Source organism: Microcaecilia unicolor, chromosome 10, assembly GCF_901765095.1.
Source record: "Microcaecilia unicolor chromosome 10, aMicUni1.1, whole genome shotgun sequence".
Taxonomy (NCBI): domain Eukaryota; kingdom Metazoa; phylum Chordata; class Amphibia; order Gymnophiona; family Siphonopidae; genus Microcaecilia; species Microcaecilia unicolor.
Genome location: NC_044040.1, coordinates 170,956,537 through 170,978,539, shown reverse-complemented (window position 1 = coordinate 170,978,539; position 22,003 = coordinate 170,956,537). Strand labels below are relative to the sequence as shown.

The 22,003-nt window shown below is 42.0% G+C and overlaps 1 protein-coding gene across 1 annotated transcript in view; it reads left to right on the top strand.

Annotated features, from left to right (window-relative positions):
• Positions 1 to 3,571, top strand: part of PID1 (phosphotyrosine interaction domain containing 1) — a 221,081-nt gene extending 217,510 nt beyond the window's left edge. Inside the window, exon 3 of the mRNA XM_030216226.1 lies at positions 1,295 to 3,571. Within this exon, the coding sequence (XP_030072086.1) occupies positions 1,295 to 1,771 (477 nt within the window). The 3' untranslated portion in view covers positions 1,772 to 3,571. The remainder of the gene's footprint in view (positions 1 to 1,294) is intronic.
• Positions 3,572 to 22,003: the final 18,432 nt, after the last annotated feature.

Below are 22,003 nucleotides of genomic sequence, written 5' to 3'. Positions count from 1 at the left end.
GCAAAGGAAGAATAGGGACATTCAAATAGCAAGGGTAGGACTAGGGAGGGCCTGACATCTGGGCATCCCACAGCAATTACTTAAAGGGGAAGAAACGTCAATGTCTTTAAAAAATCAAAAAAGGTCTTCCTTATTTAGATCTGTTTCAGGAATGGCTAGGTTACAGAAAAGTGCTCTGATTGAGCTGCCCTCCACTAAAGGGATTAAGGCATGACACCTCTTTAATTCCCCAGTGGTTGATGTACCCCTCCTTCTTCCTTGAAAGCGAAACTGGAACGGGGATACCAGGCTGTGTGACAGCTTCAGGTATTATGGATACTCGTAAAAGAGCAGGATTAGCCTAGCGGTTAGTTCAGTGGACTGTAAAACAAAAGATCTAAGTTCAAATACCACTTGAACTCTTTTTTAAATTGTGAGCCTTCCAGAAACTGAAAAATGCCTGCTGCACCTAAATATGACATCTGCAAGTCTGAAGGCCATTGAAGTGGTGTACATTTAGTTACTGTAGGTATTTTTTTTTTGTTCCTGGAGGGCTCACAATTACAAAAACAGAGTTAGTGGGATTTGAACCTGGGTTCTTTGATTTACAGTCACTGCACTAATCAGTAAGCTGACCCTCTGCTCTGCGTGGATGTCTGTGTATCCATTTTCTAAGAATGCAGCTATACAGACATCCATGTCCCTTGTTTTCCCCCATTCAAAATTTGGACATTTCAGTTTGTAAAATGGATGACGATACTGGATGTTTCCAGTGTGTGGGCATCCATCTCATGTATTTTTGAACAGGTTTGAAAATTTATGTGAGGTGGGTGTCCATTTGAGATGTTCGGACTTGGACATCCCTATTCTAACTTGGATGTTCCTTTGAAAATGTCCCTCCTACTCTACTGTTAATTCTTGATGGGATGCAGGGGATTTTGAAGGAAGAGGTCAAATATAGCAAAAGAAGAAGTGTGGCTGTTGAATATAGATAAAGAATTCTAGCAACAGACGAAGCTTCGACACAAGAGATTTGGTTACGAAATGACTATTACCTTTGTTATATTCTGATACTGTATGGAGGATTGGAGATCCTATTGCATGTTATAATATTTCTTTCAAAAGAAGAAGCACTAGTGCTTCCTGTTCATAGTAAATTAAAATCTGGCATACAGAATTGCTTTTACTGTAGTATTTGAAGATCATGTCTATCATTTTTTAAAGAAATCCAATTTTTTAAAATGAAAACTGCAGTTCACGTCTAAACTGCAGTTGATACATGAGATCTAACTTTGTTTGCCTTTTTCCCCCCTAGGTTACATACTTGGGTAAAGTGTCCACAGCAGGAGTGAAGTTTTCATCAGGTTGTACAGAGCAGCCAGTCATTGAATTGTGGAAGAGGCATACACTTGCTCGAGAGGATATCTTTCCTACCAATGCTCTTCTGGAAATCCGCCCCTTTCAGGTCCGACTCCACCAACTGGACCTTCGAGGAGAAGCCACAGTCCACATGGATACCTTTCAGGTGGCTCGTATTGCATACTGCACAGCCGACCACAATGTGTGTCCCAATGTCTTTGCCTGGGTGTATCGAGAGATCAATGATGACCTGACTTTCCAGATGGACTGCCATGCTGTAGAATGTGAGAGCAAACTGGAGGCCAAGAAGCTGGCACACGCTATGATGGAGGCCTTCAAGAAGACATTCCAGAGTATGAAGAGTGATGGCCGAATCCACAGGAACAGCTCTTCTGAAGAAATCTCTCAGGAATTTGAGTCTGATGATGGCTGAGTGAACTTGTTAATGGTTCGGCAAAGGTATTGAGCTGATTGATGTACAAGCAACCTTACAAATTGGAATTGAAAAGATTGCCAAACACTTCTAAATCAAGAGTAATTCCATACCAAAAGATATTCATCATTAATTATTACATTGAGCTGCTGCTGGTATCTTCAAAATGTGAGAACTAGCTTCACCCTCCTTTTTCCCTCTTTGTGACCTGTTCAGGTTGGCCATCTGATGTCGATCCATTCTTATTTGAGTTGTTAAACCCAGCAAGCAACTTTCATGGTAGCGTCATGATGGGGGTCAATACCATTATTGAAATAGAATATTAAAGTCCTGAAGGTGAAGAGAAGAGTATACTTTTATATGACAATACTGTACTTCAGGATCATTTGAGCACTGTTATGCTGAACAAAAATCGACACTGCCTTTTATACGAGGACCTGACGTGTGATAGATGATTTACCAGAGGATGCTTTTATGTACACAATGTATCACATGCAACTTTATTCATTTTAATTTTATCTATTTTGTAGTTTACATGCAACCACCCACCTCCCTCTTAGCATCATTTATTATGTTGCCTAAAACAATAAAGTATACGTGCTGCATGATATAACTAAAAGATGAAGATCCTTAACGATATCTCATAGTAAATCAGCTCTGTTAGTTACATGCTTAATAAAGGCCTGATTGTTAGGTTATTAGTTTCTGAAAGTTGTCTAATATAGAAGATAGATCATTGACCTGTATCTAGTAGGTCTGTGATTCATGGCTAGCCATAGAAAGGATTAATAATTTAACTGTACAAAATCCCCCAATACCACTCCATCATTCATAAGCTTGCAAAGTTGGCATTGGCTAGCAACATCTGAATTGAGTTACCATAGAGACTGTCACAATACCTCACTTCAAAAGAAATATTTTGCTTTCTGCACTAGTTCTGGACAATATGGTTTGGTCTAATAGAGGCCATAGAAAAGAAGCTTTTTGTACGTTTTCTGCTTCATAGATAAAACATAAGACATCTTGCATTTCTGGTCGCCTTAATAATAGTAATAATAAAAAAAGACCTGTGTTTTTCTTTTGGCAAGTATTGAAGGCCAAGAATAGATTTCACTAATAGTTTGCAGGTGATCCTTGTTCGTTTGCACAATTTTGTTTTACACATAATAGAATTTTAGGACCTTATAGAAGCCTTAAGTAAAAATTGCTTAAAGCAGATGGCCATACTTTGTATTCATGTGAGTTTGCATGTGTGTTTGTGCATAAAACACAGTTTGTGGGATGGTAGGTAGTGTGAGTGAGTTTGACATGAAGAAATTTAGGAAGAGAATGGAATTTGGATTTTGCTAATGCCTTTTAAGTTGTATCTCAAGATGTTATATTCAGGTATGATGGGTTCTCATCTCTTAAAAATACGCTGGCTGCTTTAAAATGTGTAAGCTTTTCTTCATCTATCATTGTTAATGATGATATGCTTCAGTTAAATTAAAAAAAAAAGTTTTACCTTCCATGTCCAGTGATCATGCAAGTTCAGGTGTTTTCCTGTGTCTTAATCCCATGATCTATTTATTTTTGGAGGAAAAAAGTTCATTTGTTATCATCCACATACAATATTTACTGAGCCAAACATAACTCAGAGAAACTTTACACAGAGAAAAGAGTCCACAAATAAGTACCATTATATTTTCACCACACATTGTGATTTTTTTCATGCTTATCTGATGAGGTTATATGTAAACACAGTGCATATTATATTGCAGTGTCTCTTATTAAAGTTCAATCCTTTCATACAACAGATGTGCTTCACTTTGGTGGGGTGGGGTATGTTAATAAAACAATTTCCATGAATATGTGTGCCAACAGGATAGCATACATATATGCCTGCCATGCATAGGCATTCCTGAGGATTTAATTTAGGTGGCGTAGGGGCAGAGTACCAGTGTAATCACCATTCTCCCCCCCCCCCCCCCCCAATATTCAGCCGGAGGCAGTAAGCATTTTTTTTAAACGCTGATCGTTGCCGGCTAAATTATCCCCCAAACTTCAGTGCCAGGCCATGTTTGTTTAAAAAAAAAAAGCGCCCCCTCCTACCCCAATGTCTCCCCGCAAGACCCCTCACCCCCTCCTCCCCCCAGCAGTGAAGGAGAGGTTGCAGCATCCATTTTACCGACACGCCACAAGGTGCAGGATCGAGGGAGCTGCGTTCCTGCCCCCATTGACCCTGGTGGACCACCAGGGATATAGGTAATTCACCATTGTGGGGAGGCAGGGGATGGGGGTCTTATGAGGGGTGTCTTAATGTACAGGTGGGAGGAAAAAAAGGGGTCATTGGGGCAGAAGGGGACTTGGGGGCTTTTTTTTAAACAAAAAAGGTTATGTGCACCTGCATAGCTAAGTGGTCTTATTTAGGACAGCTCTTGAGCTGTCTTAAATGAAACCTTTTAGCTATGCGGGTGCCAGCACTGAATACTGCCGGCACCCACATTAACTGGGGCACTGCCCCCAGTGCGGCCCCTAACCTGCCCACTTTTTTATTTGGGAGGACTCGGGGGATATTCGGGATATTCAGTGGCACTGTCTGATTAGGTGCCACAGAATATCCACAGTGAGGCACCGGGGGAGCTATTTAAGCAGGCAGGAGAGGCTCCTGCCCCCTTAAATCACTTTGAATATTGTCCTCCTAGTTTATAAAATAAACCAGTATACACAGAGTACCTATACATATTTACACTTTCTTTGAAGCAGGTGTAGATTTGTATGAGAATTTGTGCGCTATTGAGGATATTATGTGCCTATTTTGTAAAGGTGCTTAAATGCTTATTTTGCCAGGGCCGGTGAAATTCTTGGATATCTTAGATGAACTTTCAGTCTTGCCCTCGCCCCACCTTCAATTAATTTTTAGGCTCACCCTGAGATTTTGGTGAACTCAACAATTATGTTCACCCTACTAGAACTCCTCCCAGAATAATTCTGTAAAAACACACCACCTGATATTCAAAAGGGTTTAACTGGGCAGGAGAGGCTCCTGCCCAGTTAATCCCCACTGAGTGACCTGCACATAATGGTTAGTACTGTTGAATATTGCTGCTAACAAGCCATCTCCTAACCAGTTAAGTTAGGGATGAGCCGGGAGCGTAGCATGGGCGGAAGACCTACTGAGCTAGCTAGAGGCCATTTTCAATCCATTAATCAGCTAAGTAACTGCATAAATTTAGGACAGCAAAAAAGTTGTCCTAACTTATGTGCTAAACTTAATCTAGCAGTGGTCTGAGGGGTCCTTTTACTAAGGTACGCTGAAAAATAGCCTGTGCTGTTATAGATGTGTGTATTGGACGTGCGCAGGTCCGTTTTTCAGTGCGCCTGCAAAAAAGGCCTTTTTGGGGGGGGGGGGGGGGGGGCTGAAAATGGATGTGCAGCAAAATAAAAATTAGTGCATGTCCATTTTGGGCCTGAGACCTTACTGCCACCCATTGACCTAGCGGTAAGATCTCATGCGTTAAGTGGGCGGTAATGGTCTATGTTCGTACAATTCCAATTACAGTTCGGTTAATGCCGTGTGCCAGAAAATTTCCGCCACACTTACTGGACGCACGTAAAAAATGAAATTACTGCCTAGGCCACGTGGTAGCTGGGTGGTAGTTCAAAACTGAAACGCATAAGACAAGTGTATGTGCCTATGCAGCTTAGTAAAAGGGCCCCTCAAATACTGACTGGTGCCTGGTTAACTTCTGGGTGACCACTGAGATCTGGATGTTGAATGCCAGGAGATGCCTATGCCCTAGCATTTTATATCTGGGGTCAGTTTAGCCTGCAGGCTTGAGCAGCTTAGAGGCTGCTTACCATCGCAGGCTGAAAATCGGTCATTGTCTGATATCATATTTTTAACTATTAAACGTTATGTATATAGAAAATAATAAGAGCAATCTCCAAAAGCCCATTACCTGGGTAAATGGGTTATTTGAAAATATCCCACTCATTATGCTGCTAAAACTATACACTAACAGGCTTATTTTCAAAAGAGAGGAGCGCCCTTCTTTCGACACAAATCGGGAGATGGGCGTCCTCACAGGGTCGCCCAAATCGGCATAATTGAAAGCTGATTTTGGACATCCTCAACTGCTTCCCGTCGCGGGGATGACCAAAGTTCACAGGGGCGTTTTGGAAGCATAGCAAAGGCGGGACTGGGGTGTGCCTAACACATGGGCGTCCTCGACCGATAATGGAAAAAAGAAGGGCGTCCCTGACGAGCACTTGGGCGACTTTACTTGGTCCATTTTTTCTTACGACTAAGCCTCAAAAAGGTGCCCAAACTGACCAGATGACCACCGGAGGGAATCAGGGATGACCTCCCCTTACTCCCCCAGTGGTCACTAACCCCCTCCCACCCTAAAAAAGAAATTAAAATATTTTTCCAGCCTCTATGCCAGCCTCAAATATCATACCCAGCTCCATGACAGCAGTATGTAGGCCCCAGGAGCAGTTTTAGGGGGTACCGCAGTGCATTTCAGGCAGGCGGACCCAGGTCCATCCCCCCCCCACCTGTTATACTTGTGGTGGTAAATGTGAGCCCTCCAAAACCCACCACAAACCCACTGTACCCACATCTAGGTGCTCCCCTTCATCCCTAAGGGCTATGGTAGTGGTGTACAGTTATGGGGAGTGGGTTTTGGGGGGGGGTTGGGGGGCACAGCACACAAGGTAAGGGAACTATGCAACTGGGAGCTTTTTCTGAAGTCCACACTGCAGTGCCCCCTAGGGTGTCTGGTTGGTGTCCTGGCATGTGAGGGGGACCAGTGCACTACGAATGCTGGCTCCTCCCATGACCAAATGGCTTGGAGTTGGTCGTTTCTGAGATGGGCGTCCTTGGTTTCCATTATAGCCAAAAACTGGGGATGACCATCTCTAAGGTCAACCTAAATTGTTGAGATTTGGGCGTCCCCGACCATATTATTGAAACAAAAGATGGATGCCCATCTTGTTTCGATAATATGGGTTTCCCCACCCCTTGCAGGACGTCCTCAGGAAAACTTGGGCACCCCGTTCGATTATGCCCCTCTAATAGTTCTTGAGTTTGTGTGGCTGTCAGGAGCTTTTGTTTTACTATTCACTGAAGCTGTTTTTTGCTACCCCTAGATGATGTAGCTCTTGGCAGTTGCATAGTCTGCCTTATGGTCAATCCAGCCTTGTATGCTGCCTTCATAAAACAAGCATCTGTTTGTGCTCTTTCACATAGGGTAACCTTCTACAAAATTACTTGGGAGGGTAATTTTGTAAACATTGGTAAACAGTACAGGCATAATTTTCTTTATGTGATCTTTGCTGGGTTTTCAAAGTGAAAATACACATATTACTTCCATGAACATTTCTTCAGGAACATTATGGGAGCCTTAAACAGTTGTAAAAAGTGGCCTTCACGTGCCCTTATGTGGGTCATTCCCACATGCTAAGGTCAGTCTTACTGCTGGGGTAAAATGGCCTGTTTTCTGAAATTTTCAATAATGGCAATGTACTAATGTGAACATTAGCATGTGAGCCCCTGCCGCTACCTATTTTGTAGGCGATAGGGACTCGCATACTAACCCTGCACTAATCTGTTAGCACACAGCATTGTAGCTGCACTTAGCAATTAGCGCAGAACAAGCCTACACTGCCCCCAGACCCAAACCTGTGCCAAAAAATATTTTTTTAATTCCCCCTTGCCTCTAAAACAGACTGCCTCCTTCTCTCCCCCCCCCAGCTTGTTGCCATTTTAACCCCCCACTCCAAACATCCCCTCAACTACCCCTCCACGGTCTAGGTAGCCCACCACGGACCTAACTGTATCCCTTGAAGTCTAGTAGGGGGAGCCGTGGGGGCAGGAATGAAGTACTACAATAGGCTGCGGAGGTCATGGCAGTCATTTTTGAGAAGGCAGAGGCAGTCACAAGGGGCAGAAGTGAGTGGGTTTTGCTTATGCCCCCCATCGCCCCCCCCCCCACCATTAGACAAACAGATATACAGGTAGGCTTGGGGGGCATACCTAGACTGTGGGGAGGGGGGCTGGGAAAATTGGGAGTTAGGGAGTTAGGGCTGGGGGCAGAGGGAAAGGAAGGGGTGGCCTGATTCATGTGGGGCTCGAACGAGAGAATTAAGCAAAAAAGGTTATGTGGGTCCTGCCCAATATTCAACTGGGGCTCGCATAATTGTCCTATACAGGCCCTGGTTGAACATCAGCAGGGACCCACATAAAGCCCAGCACTGAATATCAGGGGCTAATCTAGCCAGCAACAGTCAGTATTTTTTTTTAAAACGCTGACCACTGGCAGCTAAATACCCATGTATGTTTCAGTTTTCAAATGCATGCATATAATTGCACATCTGTACACATCCCCACGTGTGAGTACCTCTTCAAACATCACTGTTCACATGTATATTTATCCACACATCTGGCAGACAATTTTGTAACTGGCCATTTCTTCTCTACCTGTGGAAAGGCCTTTTTTGTTACATTTGTACCCCGCACTTTCCCCACTCATGGCAGGCTCAATGTGGCTTACATGGGGCAATGGAGGGTTAAGTGACTTGCCCAGAGTCACAAGGAGCTGCCTGTGCCTGAACTGGGAATCAAACTCAGTTCCTCAGTTCCCCAGGACCAAAGTCCACCACCCTAACCACTAGGACACTCATTACTCATCGAAAGCATAAATTAGGCACAGCTATGGAGATATTTTTTTTCTTATTAGAAATAATCTCAGCCCATGGGCAAATTCTGATTTTTGCGAGTGCTAAAATTTAACAGTTGAGATAAGGACAGTCGCTCCTAATAACTCAGTTGTCTACTGCGTTCTTTGAAGTTCAGTATGCTGCAGAAAGAGTCATGGTTTGAATAGATGCAGGAGTAGGCAACTTAACATTATACTTTGCATTATCCTTCCAGTAGCTAAACTGCCATGAAAATGAAAAATGAAGAATGTTTTCATTCCTCAGAACTGGAGTTGTACAGGTTCAGTTCTTGAGGGCTGCAAACAGGTCTGGGTTTAGGATGTCCCTAATACATATGCATCAAAAATCTAATGACTAATTCATCAATATAGCAACATGTGATCATACATTCACCCACCAACTCCCACTGTTTAAAAACATACCACCTTTATTTCACAATATAATCTCAAACAAATAACATTGCAAAACACCCGCCCCACGCAGCAATTAGGTCCATATGACATGTCTATATGTTGATGTGATTCTTCTTCACAGCATTTTCCTGCCACTGCCAGGAAAGTTCTTAAAGTTCATTCAAAAGTCAAAACTCGCCAGATTCCCAAAACTCAACAAACCATCAGTACATAACAGCCATCACATTCAGAAGTTGGTACTAAAACTTGAAAATTGCAGTTCAGTACACAGCATAGGAGAACCTCCCATTGCGTGAAGATCGAGTGCTGCACAAAATCTTCATCCTCACCCAGATACCATAAACCACCTTTAAATTTCTTGAGGTCTCTTAACTCTCTTTTGGTCTCATCACTGGCCGTGTTTCATTCATACTTCTTCAGGAGATCGTACTAGCTTGGCCTCTTACCTCGGTTAGACATACCCCATGGTACTCTTCAGTAGCGTGCACACCTGCAATGCTCTCACAAACCTCTGATTTTTTTTTTTACTAAATATTGAACATATAGCTCTTTTTGTATATTTAAGGATAATAAAAATGCATGAGATACATTTGCATTCAGTGGGAGTGCTATGAACCTACCTTAAAATATAAATAACGGTGTTTCATGGTTGCCATTAAAAAGTATCACCTACAAGTTTTTCATTGACCTGTGTTGTCACATAAAGAATGCTGACTACTATCCTGACACAGTATCCAAAGCCATTGGTTATTAATGGATCAGTATGGGCCTTATTCAACTATCTTGACTTCATATTTTAATACTTTTAAAAGGCTATACTATAAACCAGGTACTAATATTTAAGATCCGCTTGTGCACATAAATATTTAGAATGCTGTTTGGCTGATTTATGTGCAGATGCCTAAATGTTAGACCTGCTGATACCGGGTTACTCTAGTATTCTATAATGAAACCTAGGTGCCTAGATTCCATTATAGAATAAAGAGGAAATTCTATATATGGTGCCTTAAAATTGGTGCTGTAAAACCACACAGTTAACATGAGTCTATAAACTACACCTAAAGTTAGACATAGTTTATAGAATACGCTCACGTGTCATCCTTGTGACTAAAATTTAGGTACACCCATTTAGGACACCTAAAACCAGGCCTAAAGACCTGAGCCTAACAGGCGCAGATTGGGTGTATATTATAATAGTGCGCATAGTTTTTTGAAACGCCCACAACCTGCCCATTCCACGCCCATCGACACCCCCCCCCCCCCTTTTTGACTGGGCACATTAGAATTTATGTGCACTGCATTATAGAATATGCCTTGAAAGTTGTGCACATAAATTCTAATTAAAGCCAATTAGTGCCACTAAATGGTTAAGTACCAATTAGCAGTGCTGATTGGCTTGTTAATTTGTGCACGGAATTTGGCCAAGTGGCCCATATATAGAATTGGGGGGTAAATTCCTACCGTTTGCCTGTGGGGATCCTAAATGGAGGCACCCAGTTATAGAATCGCCCCCTCAATGGGCACTTTGTATATTATGCCTGTTATTAGACCATTGTAAGAAGTATATACTCTCGAGCATTTGAAACCACTTTGGAAAAAGAAGGAACCAATGTGGTCCCCAGAACTCATGTACATTATCATCTTTGAACAGTTCTTAATGTTAAACCAATGAAAGGCATCGACCTCTGAATCATAGTGTGAAACTCAGAGTTTATATAGCATAACTGGATTTTGTACCATGTTACATGAGATATGCTTCAGTCATGTTGCTGTAAACAAAATAAAAATCTACTTAAGCTATCAGGTTACCTCCTACTAAACTTGTGGCTGGTAAATATTTTGTGCAGACCTCTGTAATGATACTATATGTAAGGCAGTGGTAGTTTTCCACTCGTAGCATAGAGTTTGTATTTCTTAAGAGAATACCGTTTCCAAGGTGATACGATTCTCACTGAATATACAGTCTGAAGGCTTTAGAGAAAAAGCTGAGGAGTGAGGCAAACGTTGCTGCCGCAGGCTGTGTTCTCATTTTCATAAATGCAGAGCAGTTTTTCCCCTTTTTGATAGATGGAAGACAAGTGAGCTTTAAGGCAATAGGCAGCCCTCTTATTATAGGTTTTCAGCTATCCTGCAACTGCTGATGCTCAGGAATATTTCACGGCTCTTCCAGAACAGAGGTTTTGCTAGTGTAAGGGATTCTGGCTTATCGTTGTTGATGGTGATTAAAAATAAAAAAATCATGGAAAGCTGGCAGTTCAAGGAAATCGAGAAAGACTGCTTCCAAAAGAGTTCAGCAATATATAAAGAGAGAAAGAAAATTGTAGTCTACAGCTCTAACAAACGGAAATTTTTAAGTAACAAAATGCAAAAGATACATTTTGGAGCCTATTTACTAAGCTGGGCTAAGGTTTTGCAGTGAAGGCAAAGGGAACAGTAAGTGTTCCTGGAACTTTGGAGAAGGCAGGCCACACAATAATTGGTACAGCTAACTGCATCATTAACTGCAAGGTAGTTCTTTCCTTACCCCCTAATACAAATTTCTGTATTATTTGGTGTGGTTAATGTGCTGCATTAACTGGTAACATGGTGCCACACTGTTAACAAGTATTAAGGCCTGTGGCAAACATTTAATGCAACAAACTGAATAGGCTCCATTTATGAATTAGAATATCCTTAGGCCCTGGTGGTCAGTTTCTCCGTGCTGTTCCAAATAAAATTAGTACCGGAACAGCATGGGGAAAAAATGCCCCAGTGATCAAAACTAATAACATGCAAATTTATGCAAGCTATTAGTTTTGATCATCAGGGTACAATCCCCCTGCAAAAGTTGTTTGACAGATCCAGGCTGTGTAAGAGCCCAGATCTGTCAATCTTAACCTAACATGGGGGCTGGAGGTCTGGTGAATCTCCAGACCCCCTACTCCACCACACCCCCAATACAAAAAAAACCTGGTGGTCCAGTGGGATCCTAGTTGTAGCTCCCCCAAGCCCCTAGTTGTAGCTCCCCCAAGCCCCCGCAACCAACCCCTCGCACTCCCTTCTCCTGTGAGTGCTGCCTTCAACATGGCAGCACCCTGCCCAGTGCATCTTGAGATGCACTGGGTGGGGTTTCACTACCATATATGGTAGGGGTAGAAGGATCTGGATGTCCACCAGACCTCCAGCTCCCCAGTGTATGGGGGGGGGGGGGGTTGTCAGGGGGCTTGGGGTTGGTTTGGGGGGCCTGAGGGGCACTAGGCCACCAGGGCAGGAGATGGTGGTCTAGGGGTCCACTGGACCCCCATGACGGATAGTGGCAGCCAGAGCTGCCTAGTTTGGAGTGGTGGTGGTGGTGTGGGGGGAGGAAGCACTCGCATTTACCTCTAATCATCAAGGCATCATAGTACAAAGCAACAAAATAAGGCAAAACAATCCCTGATACAATTGTGTGTAAAGTCCACAATACGTTTGTCATATAGATGCCAAACCAATGATCTGCTCTAGCTGGATGGATTATCATTACAATAGTAAGTCTTCCTCAGACAGCTGAGTGAAAATGTGAAGGTCTAAATTTGCATTTGCAGGTGTGACATATGTGATAGTTGTGTTTTTAGCATTCTTTACTTCACAGTTTCAATTTGGGAATAACAATTTGAGATATATGTTGTTGCATATTTTTCAATTTAGTTAACATCTTTGTTTCATACTTTTCTACGGTACTGGCTCTAAATGCATCTGAGAGAGACCCTGAGAAAATTCAATTGTTTTCACCTTGATTGTGATAGTAAAATAACTCTGTTTAAAGTTTAATTACTTCCATGGTTCATCTTCTGGCACAGCAGCAGGAGAGGAAGACAGCTGTTAAGTTGTTCATGCTTCACTGGTCAGGCACCTTGACACTGTTTTCCCAATTGGATATTCTTTGGCTTATTTATTTTTCTTATATATAAAAATAATCCCTCAAAACTTGGCCATATTCAGAGTATTGGATTTTCCCTTCCATTTTTCTAGGTCACTCATTTTCTCTAAAAGTAGCCTAGATATTATATAATCCAGCTACAATAGCGTATAATGCTTTGCATCAAAAACATTTACAGCTAGTGGTAGCCAAACATACATTTGTCATGTCATAATGACTGATTATTACTATAGCACCTGTACACCTAATACCATTCTTCTCATGGTCAATGCCATGTTTATAATATATCCAAGATACAAATCTGAGGCCTTGTTTTGTACAATTAACCTAATTTAAATAAAATTAGTATCTCTTGCTCTACAGATCATCAGTTGTGTTAAAAATGGATCTGTGAGCGGTTGCTTCTTACAAGTTAGAATTTGCCAGAGGTCAACAAACTTTAAAAGTTTAAAACCAATGGGGCAAATCTGCTTAACTCTGTTTATGTTGGATTACTGAATATACAAACCTGCTTAAGTGGACAAAATTATTCAGATAATACTGAATATCAGTGCTATTTGAATCACTCTTGGCCCTGTCCTCTTTCTTCCAGAAGTCTCCCAGCCCCGCTCTGGTCAAAAGTTACACAGTGGGCAGCCCTGGGGCACGATATTCAGCTTACCACATTAAAGGGCCCTTTTACTAAGCTGCGGTAGAAAGGGCCCTGTGCTAACAGCGGGGCCGTTTTTGCCGTACGCTAAGGCCCTTTTTACGGCCGTGGGTAAAAAAGGCCGAAAAAAACATGGCCATGTGGTAAGATTGCTCTTACTGTGTGGCCATGCGAGGAGGGTGGAGCACTTTCGGTAAGGGCTCCTGTGCTAACCTGGTGGTAACTGAGTAGCGTGTGGTGCTGCCTGATTACTACTGGTTAAACCCCTGCGGAAATATTTTTTGAATATAAGACATAAGAGACATAAGCATCGCCACACTGGGACAGACCAAAGGTCCATCTAGCCCAGCACCCTGTCTCTGACAGTGGCCAATCCAGGTCACAATCACCCGACAAGATCCACGGAGCAAAGCATTTTGTACTGCTTGTCCCAGGAATAGTGGATTTTTCCCTACGTCCATTTAATAACATTCTATGGCCTTTTCCTTCAGGAAGCCTTCCAAACTTTCTTAAACTCTGCTAAGCTAACCGCCTTAACCACATTCTCCGGCAACGAATTCCAGAGTCGAATTACGTGCTGAGTAAAAAAAAATTTTCTCATTTCTTTTAAACTTATTGCACTCCAGCTTCATCGCATGCCCCCTTGTCCTAGTATTATTGGAAAGCGTAAACAGACGCTCCATATCTATCTTTTCCGCTAGCACCGGAAATGCCGCATGCTTGGCATGGAACTACCACCAGTGCCAGTAGCTCCTGATTGGCCCCAGTAACCCACAATAGGCTTACTGCTGGTTAGTAAAAGGGCCTCTAAACAACTTGCAAGCTACTCATAGCCACAGGCTGAATTAACCCTGGATATTCAGTGCCAGGGCATGCCCAGCCTCTGGCATTGAATATACGAATTAGGGACCCTTTTACCAAGGCGCAGTAGGCTCTATGCATGTGCAGCGTGTGCCAAAATGAGACTACCACCAGGCTAGTGCACCCTCTGGTGGGTTTTTTGGAATTGGCGCATACCCATACCACCGGGACAAATTATTTTTTTTATTTCCTACCACCTGTGTCATTTCTGTCATTAATCTGCAGTTGCCATGTACCAACTGGTCACCGTGCGTGTAGCGTGTGAGCCCTTATTGCTAAATCAATGGGTGGTGTCAGGCCATAAATAAGCGCGCACTAGTTTCAATTTTACCGCAGGCCCTTTTCCTGGCCCACTGAAAAAAAGCCCTTTTCCCCACACGGTAAAAACTGGCCCGGCACACACCAAAAACACGTGCCCACACCACCGCAGGCCACTTTTTGCCACAGCTTAGTAAAAGGACCCTTCAGTGTGGTAACCGACTGATATTCAGATTGGTGTCCAGTTAACTTGACATATAAAGTTAGGGACAACCTTCATCCACTTAGCTGGTTAGCAGACTGAATATTGCCCTAACCAGCTAAGTAGCGGCTCTGTCCAAACTCTGTTCCTGGACTGCCCCTAACCTAGCCGGTTTCTCAATTTCTGGTTAGAGCCATTATTCAGCAGTATTACCCAGTTAAGTACAGCAGAATATCAGTGGCCTTTGCGGTTTTTAACCAGGTAGGAGCCTCTCCAGCCCACTGACCAGTGGCATAGGAAGGGGGGGCGGGAGGGGCGGTTCGCCCCGGGTGCACGCGCTTGGGTGGTGCCGGCCCCGCTGGTTCCCTGCTCTCTCTGCCCCGGAACAGGTTACTTCCTGTTCCGGGGCAGAGAGAGCAGGGAACCAGCGGGGCCGACGCAGCTCCGAGTGACATGCACTCGGGGCGGATCGGCCCTCCCGCAGGTAAGAATGCGGTCCGGGGGGGAGGGGGGTGCGCCGCAGAGGGGGGAGTCGTGCCAGGCTGCACCCGGGGGGGTGCGCAGCGGTGACCCGCCCCGGGTGCCATTAGCCCTTGCTACGGCACTGCCACTGACTATTAAGCCAAGCTGATTTGTGTTTTTGGTTGGTTTCTGGAGTTGTGACCTTTTCCCCAGTTTTCAGACTTGTGCAGGTCATTTCAGTTTTCAATAAAAAGTTGTAGTGTGTGATAAATTTTTTGAATGTGTGCAAATCGACTTTACATGTGTTCTAACACACACTAACCTACAAAATGATTTTGTGGAGAATTAGGAAATATTTCCTTAAGTGCAATAAGATATTTCAGTTCTGAAACATCTGATGGAAAAATTCCCTGCAAAACCTCTACATTAACTTTTGAGGGTGTTCATCGCATTATCTGAATGGGAAGCTGCCAGGAAGTTAGCTACACCTGTTAATACAGTGCAATTAATGTCAATTCATCTGTCATGATAATAGTTAACATGTTAACTACCTGTTTTTAATTGTATGAGACCCTAACCAACCCATTCTATGTCTTTTAATGTAGACAATGTGCATTAACCGTCAAGTCTTAACAATTATTGCAGTGCCTGTGTGACCTATTAGCTGTTAATGAGGCAATTAATGCAGTTTATTAATTAGGCACCTAAATTTTTTAAAGTGCACTAGAAAACCGAATGCATGCTAACAAATGCATATTTCTAATCTTCAGCAGCTGGCTAAAGAGATGCACCTGGCCTACAGTTAAAGAATAAAATCCTTTCTCCATAATGCGCCCTCTTTCCAAATGTCTCTGTCTTTCATCTTTTAGTATCTCATTGCTCTCAAGTTGGTATCTGTATAAATGTACGCCTCTCAGATTACACACACACAGTTCGAAGCCTTTCAGTTTTCCATCCTGTAGGTAACCATGCAAGAAATGTATCCCACAGACATTAAATGAGTGAGTTGTATTTTTCACTGCATTAAGTTTTAAGTTTAAAAAACTGAAATTAGAAGTTAATAGAAGGCTAAATGTTGGTAAGGTATTTTTTTTCTTCTTTTCACCTTCCTTGTCAATTAGTTCCCCTCTCTCATAACATAGAGCACCCATGTGATTCTGAGGAACATTTACAGACCCAAGGGCTAAAGGGGTACCTCCAAGGTGAACCTTCAACACCGACTGGCTAGTGACACCATGCTATATAGTGGCCATCTTTCTTCTCCATGTTGAGTGTACTAGCTCCATGGTGTATCAACACCCAATCCACCCTGCTGGACAAAGATTTTTAACCTGGATCCTTCTGTGCTGCTGTGTACATTGCCATGGTCAGAGTTATGGGTTGGTCCCAGAATGATGTTCCTTGCATGATAATTGTGCAGGACTACAGCTACAGTTAAAAGCAACATCTCTCAAATGCCTTGAAGTTATCTCAAGGATCCTAGTGACAACAAGGTTATGTTTTTAAGCCTCAAGAGGCCCGTTCCCCATTGTTGTAAAGAAGTGTTAACAATAGGCCTTTGATAAAATATAAGCTTCTGTACATAGACATATTTGGTTTATGAAATTGATATTTTGACACATTTGTTAATAGTTTAAAAAGGTTTTATGGGTAAACTGTGAATTTATAAATATACATAAAATCATAAGTGCTGGAATTTCAGAAAAAAATTGTGCATATGTTAACAGTGATAAACTTGTTTAAAAAAAGCCATTTTTTCCAAGAAATATGAAAGGGAAATAAAATAATTAATCTGTCTATAGAATGTTACTTTTGAAGTGTTATATACATTATTTCCAAAGATAAAATACAGATTATTTACCAATACTGTGTCAGGTGCATTTGTACTATCTTTTTCTCACTTTGCTTCACTTACAGTAGCATTCTAAACATTTACAGCATTGTTTGCCAGTTCAGTCTTATTACTGAATAGCTAGACCACATCGCTGTCAGACTTATGGAATCACGTTGCTTTCAAAAATTCCTTGTAGGTCTTTGAGAAGCATGGAGCTCTGTTCCTCTTTGTTCACCTGTCACTGGAATGTTTTTCTCTGGCCGCTCGATTTCAAATAAGGCATCAAACACGTGCTTTGATGAATTGCACTTTCCCTGGCATTGTGGTAAACTGACATTTATTTTTTTCTGGATTGGTCTCACTTTAAAACTCAACCCATAAGCACGTAAATGACCTCTCCAATGTGCTTATGTACTTTTTCTTAATAACTCTGGTTCAGTGTGTCTCTTATAATATGCCCTGGGCACTTGCATACCATCTTCCTATGTTCCCCTTCCTTTGCAAATGATTCATAATCCCTGAAATACCAGCCTAAAAAACTTGCAGGTTGTTCCTCTGGAAAGAGGGATCGGTAAAAGAGTAGGATGCTGAGCAGGTCTTCAGTGAGACCCTGGTTGCTAGGACAACTGCAATGATCTATTCCATGTTTTCATGGAAGACCAAAAGATGACTGGAAAGGAGGGGGTTAGATAGGATACAGCTGGCTGTTAGATTCCCCCTCCCCAACCCCCACTGTAACTGAGCCAGTAGGAAGAAGAAAGTGTTTTGCTTAGAATGAAAGGAATCTGCTTCTCCTATGTGAGCTCGAAGGAAAAGCTTCCCTCATCAGCTACATCTGATGCTAAGGAAAACAGGCATTATCTTACTACTACTACTACTTATCATTTCTATAGTGCTACTAGACGTACGCAGCACTGTACATTTGAACATGAAGAGACAGTCCCTGCTCGACAGAGCTTACAATCTAATTAGGACAGCAAACAGGACAAACAAGAGATAAGGGAATATTAGAAGGGTGGATGATAAAATAAGGGTTCTGAACAAGTGAACAAGGGTTAGGAGTTAAAAGCAGCATCAAAAAGGTGGGCTTTTAGCTTAGATTTGAAGACGGTCAGAGATGGAGCTTGACGTACCGGCTCAGGAAGTCTATTCCAGGCATGTGGTGCAGCAAGATAAAAGGAGCAGAGTCTGGAGTTAGCAGTGGAGGAGAAGGGTGCAGATAAGAGAGATTTACCCAGTGAATGGAGTTCCCGGGGAGGAATGTAGGGAGAGATGAGATTGGAGAGGTACTGAGGAGCTGCAGAGTGAATGCACTTATAGGTCAATGAGAGGAGTTTGAACTGTATGTGGAAACGGATAGGAAACCAGTGAAGTGACTTGAGGAGAGGGCTAATATGAGCATAATGACCCTGGCGGAATATTAGTCGTGCAGCAGAATTTTGAACAGATTGGAGAGGAGAGAGATGGCTAAGTGGGAGACCTGTGAGAAGCAAGTTGCAATAGTCTAAGCAAGAGGTGATAATGTAATATAGGAAAAAAAAAATGTTTTGTTCCCCTTACCTGGGAGTCCGGGGAGGGACTGGATGTTCGGGGCCGATTTTAGGCCCGTTAGGGAAGCTGGGGGGCAGCGGTCCTGTTTTGCAGCCCGGGGACGGTTGGGCACGTCCCCAGGTGTAGCGGGACGAAGCTGGGTTTCTTCGCCCCGTTTCGGGGCCGGATGGGGCCGGTTTTGGCTTTGGTGCTAGGCGCCAAAGTGAAGAGGAGCGTCGAGAGAAAAAAAAAACGTGGGGGCGCGCTCCCGTAAGGGGCGCGCTACATGCACGAATCGGGATTGCGAGTTTCCCGTTTAGGCCGAAGCCGGGGCCTAAATTTTGGGCCGGATTCGGAAGTTTTTTTATTTTGGCTCCGTTTCGGTGTGGGGACGACCGGGACTGGATCCGGTGGTTTGGATCATGTAAGGAGAAAATCAGGAAAACAGGTAAGGGGTTTTTAACCCAAAATTTTAATTGGTTAATTTTTAAATTGTGGAAATAGGGACTTTTATTTTTTAAAAATCAGAGTTTTGAGTTTTTTAAATTTGGATTTTGGATTTGGGGTCGGGGAATTTTTTAGAATTTTTCTGTCATTTTGGATTTTGAATTTTAATATTTTTAGGGGGTCTTTTGGGAAGGGTGCTATTTTATGAGGTTAGGAGAGCGTTAATTTTTAAATTTCGATGTGGTGTGTCCAGGAGGTGGTTTTAGAATTTTTGAGGTGGGTTTGAAATTTTTTGGGAATTTTTCCGGAATTTTAGGAGGTTTTTTTTCGGGCGGATATTAAATTTTGGGATTTTTAAATTTTAAAGATATAGGTTAATAGAGGATGGGAGGTTTAATTAGCATGGGAAATTTGGGGTAGTTTGATTAAAATTTTCAGGGGTTTTAAATTAATTGAAGATTTTTCCATTGATCCATATGGGAAATCTTTAATTAAAATGGGGCTTGAGTAGTGCTGCTCAACATTCCGCTGGTCAGCAGAAGGATACGGAATGTTGAGCAGGACTCGGGATTGGCTGGATGGGTTGCGGAACCCCAAGCCAAGGGTCCGTCTCCCAGGTAACGGGCAGGCTGGCAGTTGGCAGAGCATTGCTGACTGAGGTGAGGAGAGGAAGTGTTTTTGGTGGTGTGGCTGAGATAGTGGATTGGGAGTGGGTTTGTGGAGATTGGAAGTGGTTGAGGTTTGGAGTTGGGTGACAAGCAGAGTGTTGTGAGAGGTTGAAAGTTGAAGAGAGAATTTTTGGAGGTGCGTTGTGATTTTTGGGTGTAAAGTGTATGGTGAAAAAGGGGTGTATATATGTTAATGCTCTTTAGTATAGGGATCATTTAAGTAAAATTAGGGGGTATTAGTGAGGGTATTGTTATTTTAATTTTGTTAGTTAGTGGTGGCCAGTGTATAAAATTTAAGTGTGGATTAATGTCATTAGTGGGGTGGGGTTGTTAATAGGTAGATAGGGTTTTCCTTCCTTTTGGTTTGTTTAAGTGTGAGGTTTAGGTGCGGAGGTGACGGTCACAAGGGATCCTGAAACCATCTGGAAACATTCATCTTGGGCCCCAACGCAAGACAGATCCTGAGGAAAATTGGCCGGTGGTGGTGCAACTAGTGTGGTGACTATATTTCACAAATGTTATCTAAATACTGCCCCCTAACTTATCTTTAATTATACAGCGTTCACACGATTCATCAATCACCATACACTATCACTGTATATATAAATTTAATGACTATTATATTAGACCTCAGAGGTGTTGTTAAAGTGAATTTCCACTTTGATGTTATTCACATCAGAAATCAATCTCATATGCCTCTCGTCATTGGTCAAATATCAATTTTTCTATGTTTTTCATTTTTTCACTTAAAACATATAATGATAAAAAGATTTACTTATCTTTTTGATAACTTCAGTTCTTATCGCTCCAAAAGCTCTCATCAATATAGCGTTAGTTGGTGGTTCTGCTTATTAAGATGTTTATAGCTCCAACATCTTCCAACGGCTCATATCTCAACCTGCAAATGATCTTGCGCTCTCAAAGCTCACGTTCAATTTAACGTCTATGTTTGTTTCTATTTATGTGTTCTTTCTTATTCCTCCAGGCTTATTGAGGCGCACATTCTGATTGTTGAGATATCTCTTACTCCAACGGCTCACACCAACTTTTTTTACTGAAAATAATTCTTTCACTCTTAAGATTCACATCACATCGACACGTGTTTCGCCTTACGGCTTTTTCAAGATTATGTGCTCTCTCTCAAGATTAGGTATTCTCTCTCGGTCCGAGTAGACTCTCCTTAGTCGCCTAAGGAGAGTCTACTCGGACCGAGAGAGAATACCTAATCTTGAGAGAGAGCACATAATCTTGAAAAAGCCGTAAGGCGAAACACGTGTCGATGTGATGTGAATCTTAAGAGTGAAAGAATTATTTTCAGTAAAAAAAAGTTGGTGTGAGCCGTTGGAGTAAGAGATATCTCAACAATCAGAATGTGCGCCTCAATAAGCCTGGAGGAATAAGAAAGAACACATAAATAGAAACAAACATAGACGTTAAATTGAACGTGAGCTTTGAGAGCGCAAGATCATTTGCAGGTTGAGATATGAGCCGTTGGAAGATGTTGGAGCTATAAACATCTTAATAAGCAGAACCACCAACTAACGCTATATTGATGAGAGCTTTTGGAGCGATAAGAACTGAAGTTATCAAAAAGATAAGTAAATCTTTTTATCATTATATGTTTTAAGTGAAAAAATGAAAAACATAGAAAAATTGATATTTGACCAATGACGAGAGGCATATGAGATTGATTTCTGATGTGAATAACATCAAAGTGGAAATTCACTTTAACAACACCTCTGAGGTCTAATATAATAGTCATTAAATTTATATATACAGTGATAGTGTATGGTGACTATATTTCACAAACATAAATTTGCATACTTACCTGAGTTGATCACGGTGCTGAGCTGCTACAAGAGATTAAAAAAATGCACACAAAGTATCATTTTCTTTTAGTGACTAAAGATTAAAATTAGAAATTATTAAAGAATTCATTGAATGTTTTAAAAGTAAAAGAAGAAAAGAAAGAATACTTATCTGATCTGTTCCATTAGTAGTGTTCAGGATTGGCTTCTGTAATAAAAGAAAGCAAAGAAGAATTAGTTCACTGTTAGTAGAATTTTCTGTTTAAAATTGTATCTGTTGTTTATAAAATAAATGTTAATTTCATTGTAACATTTGAATTGAGTTTGAGTTTGGGTAATTCAAGTGGAATCCAATTTTAGTTTTCTTTCCCTGTACACTCTTTGAGGGTATACAGCGAGGTTAGTGAGCTTGTATCACCCCCTGTGTTCTCAGGTATAAACCCCTACCTGGCACGACTACATTCAACAGGGTTGGGGTGACGCATATCAAACGGAACACA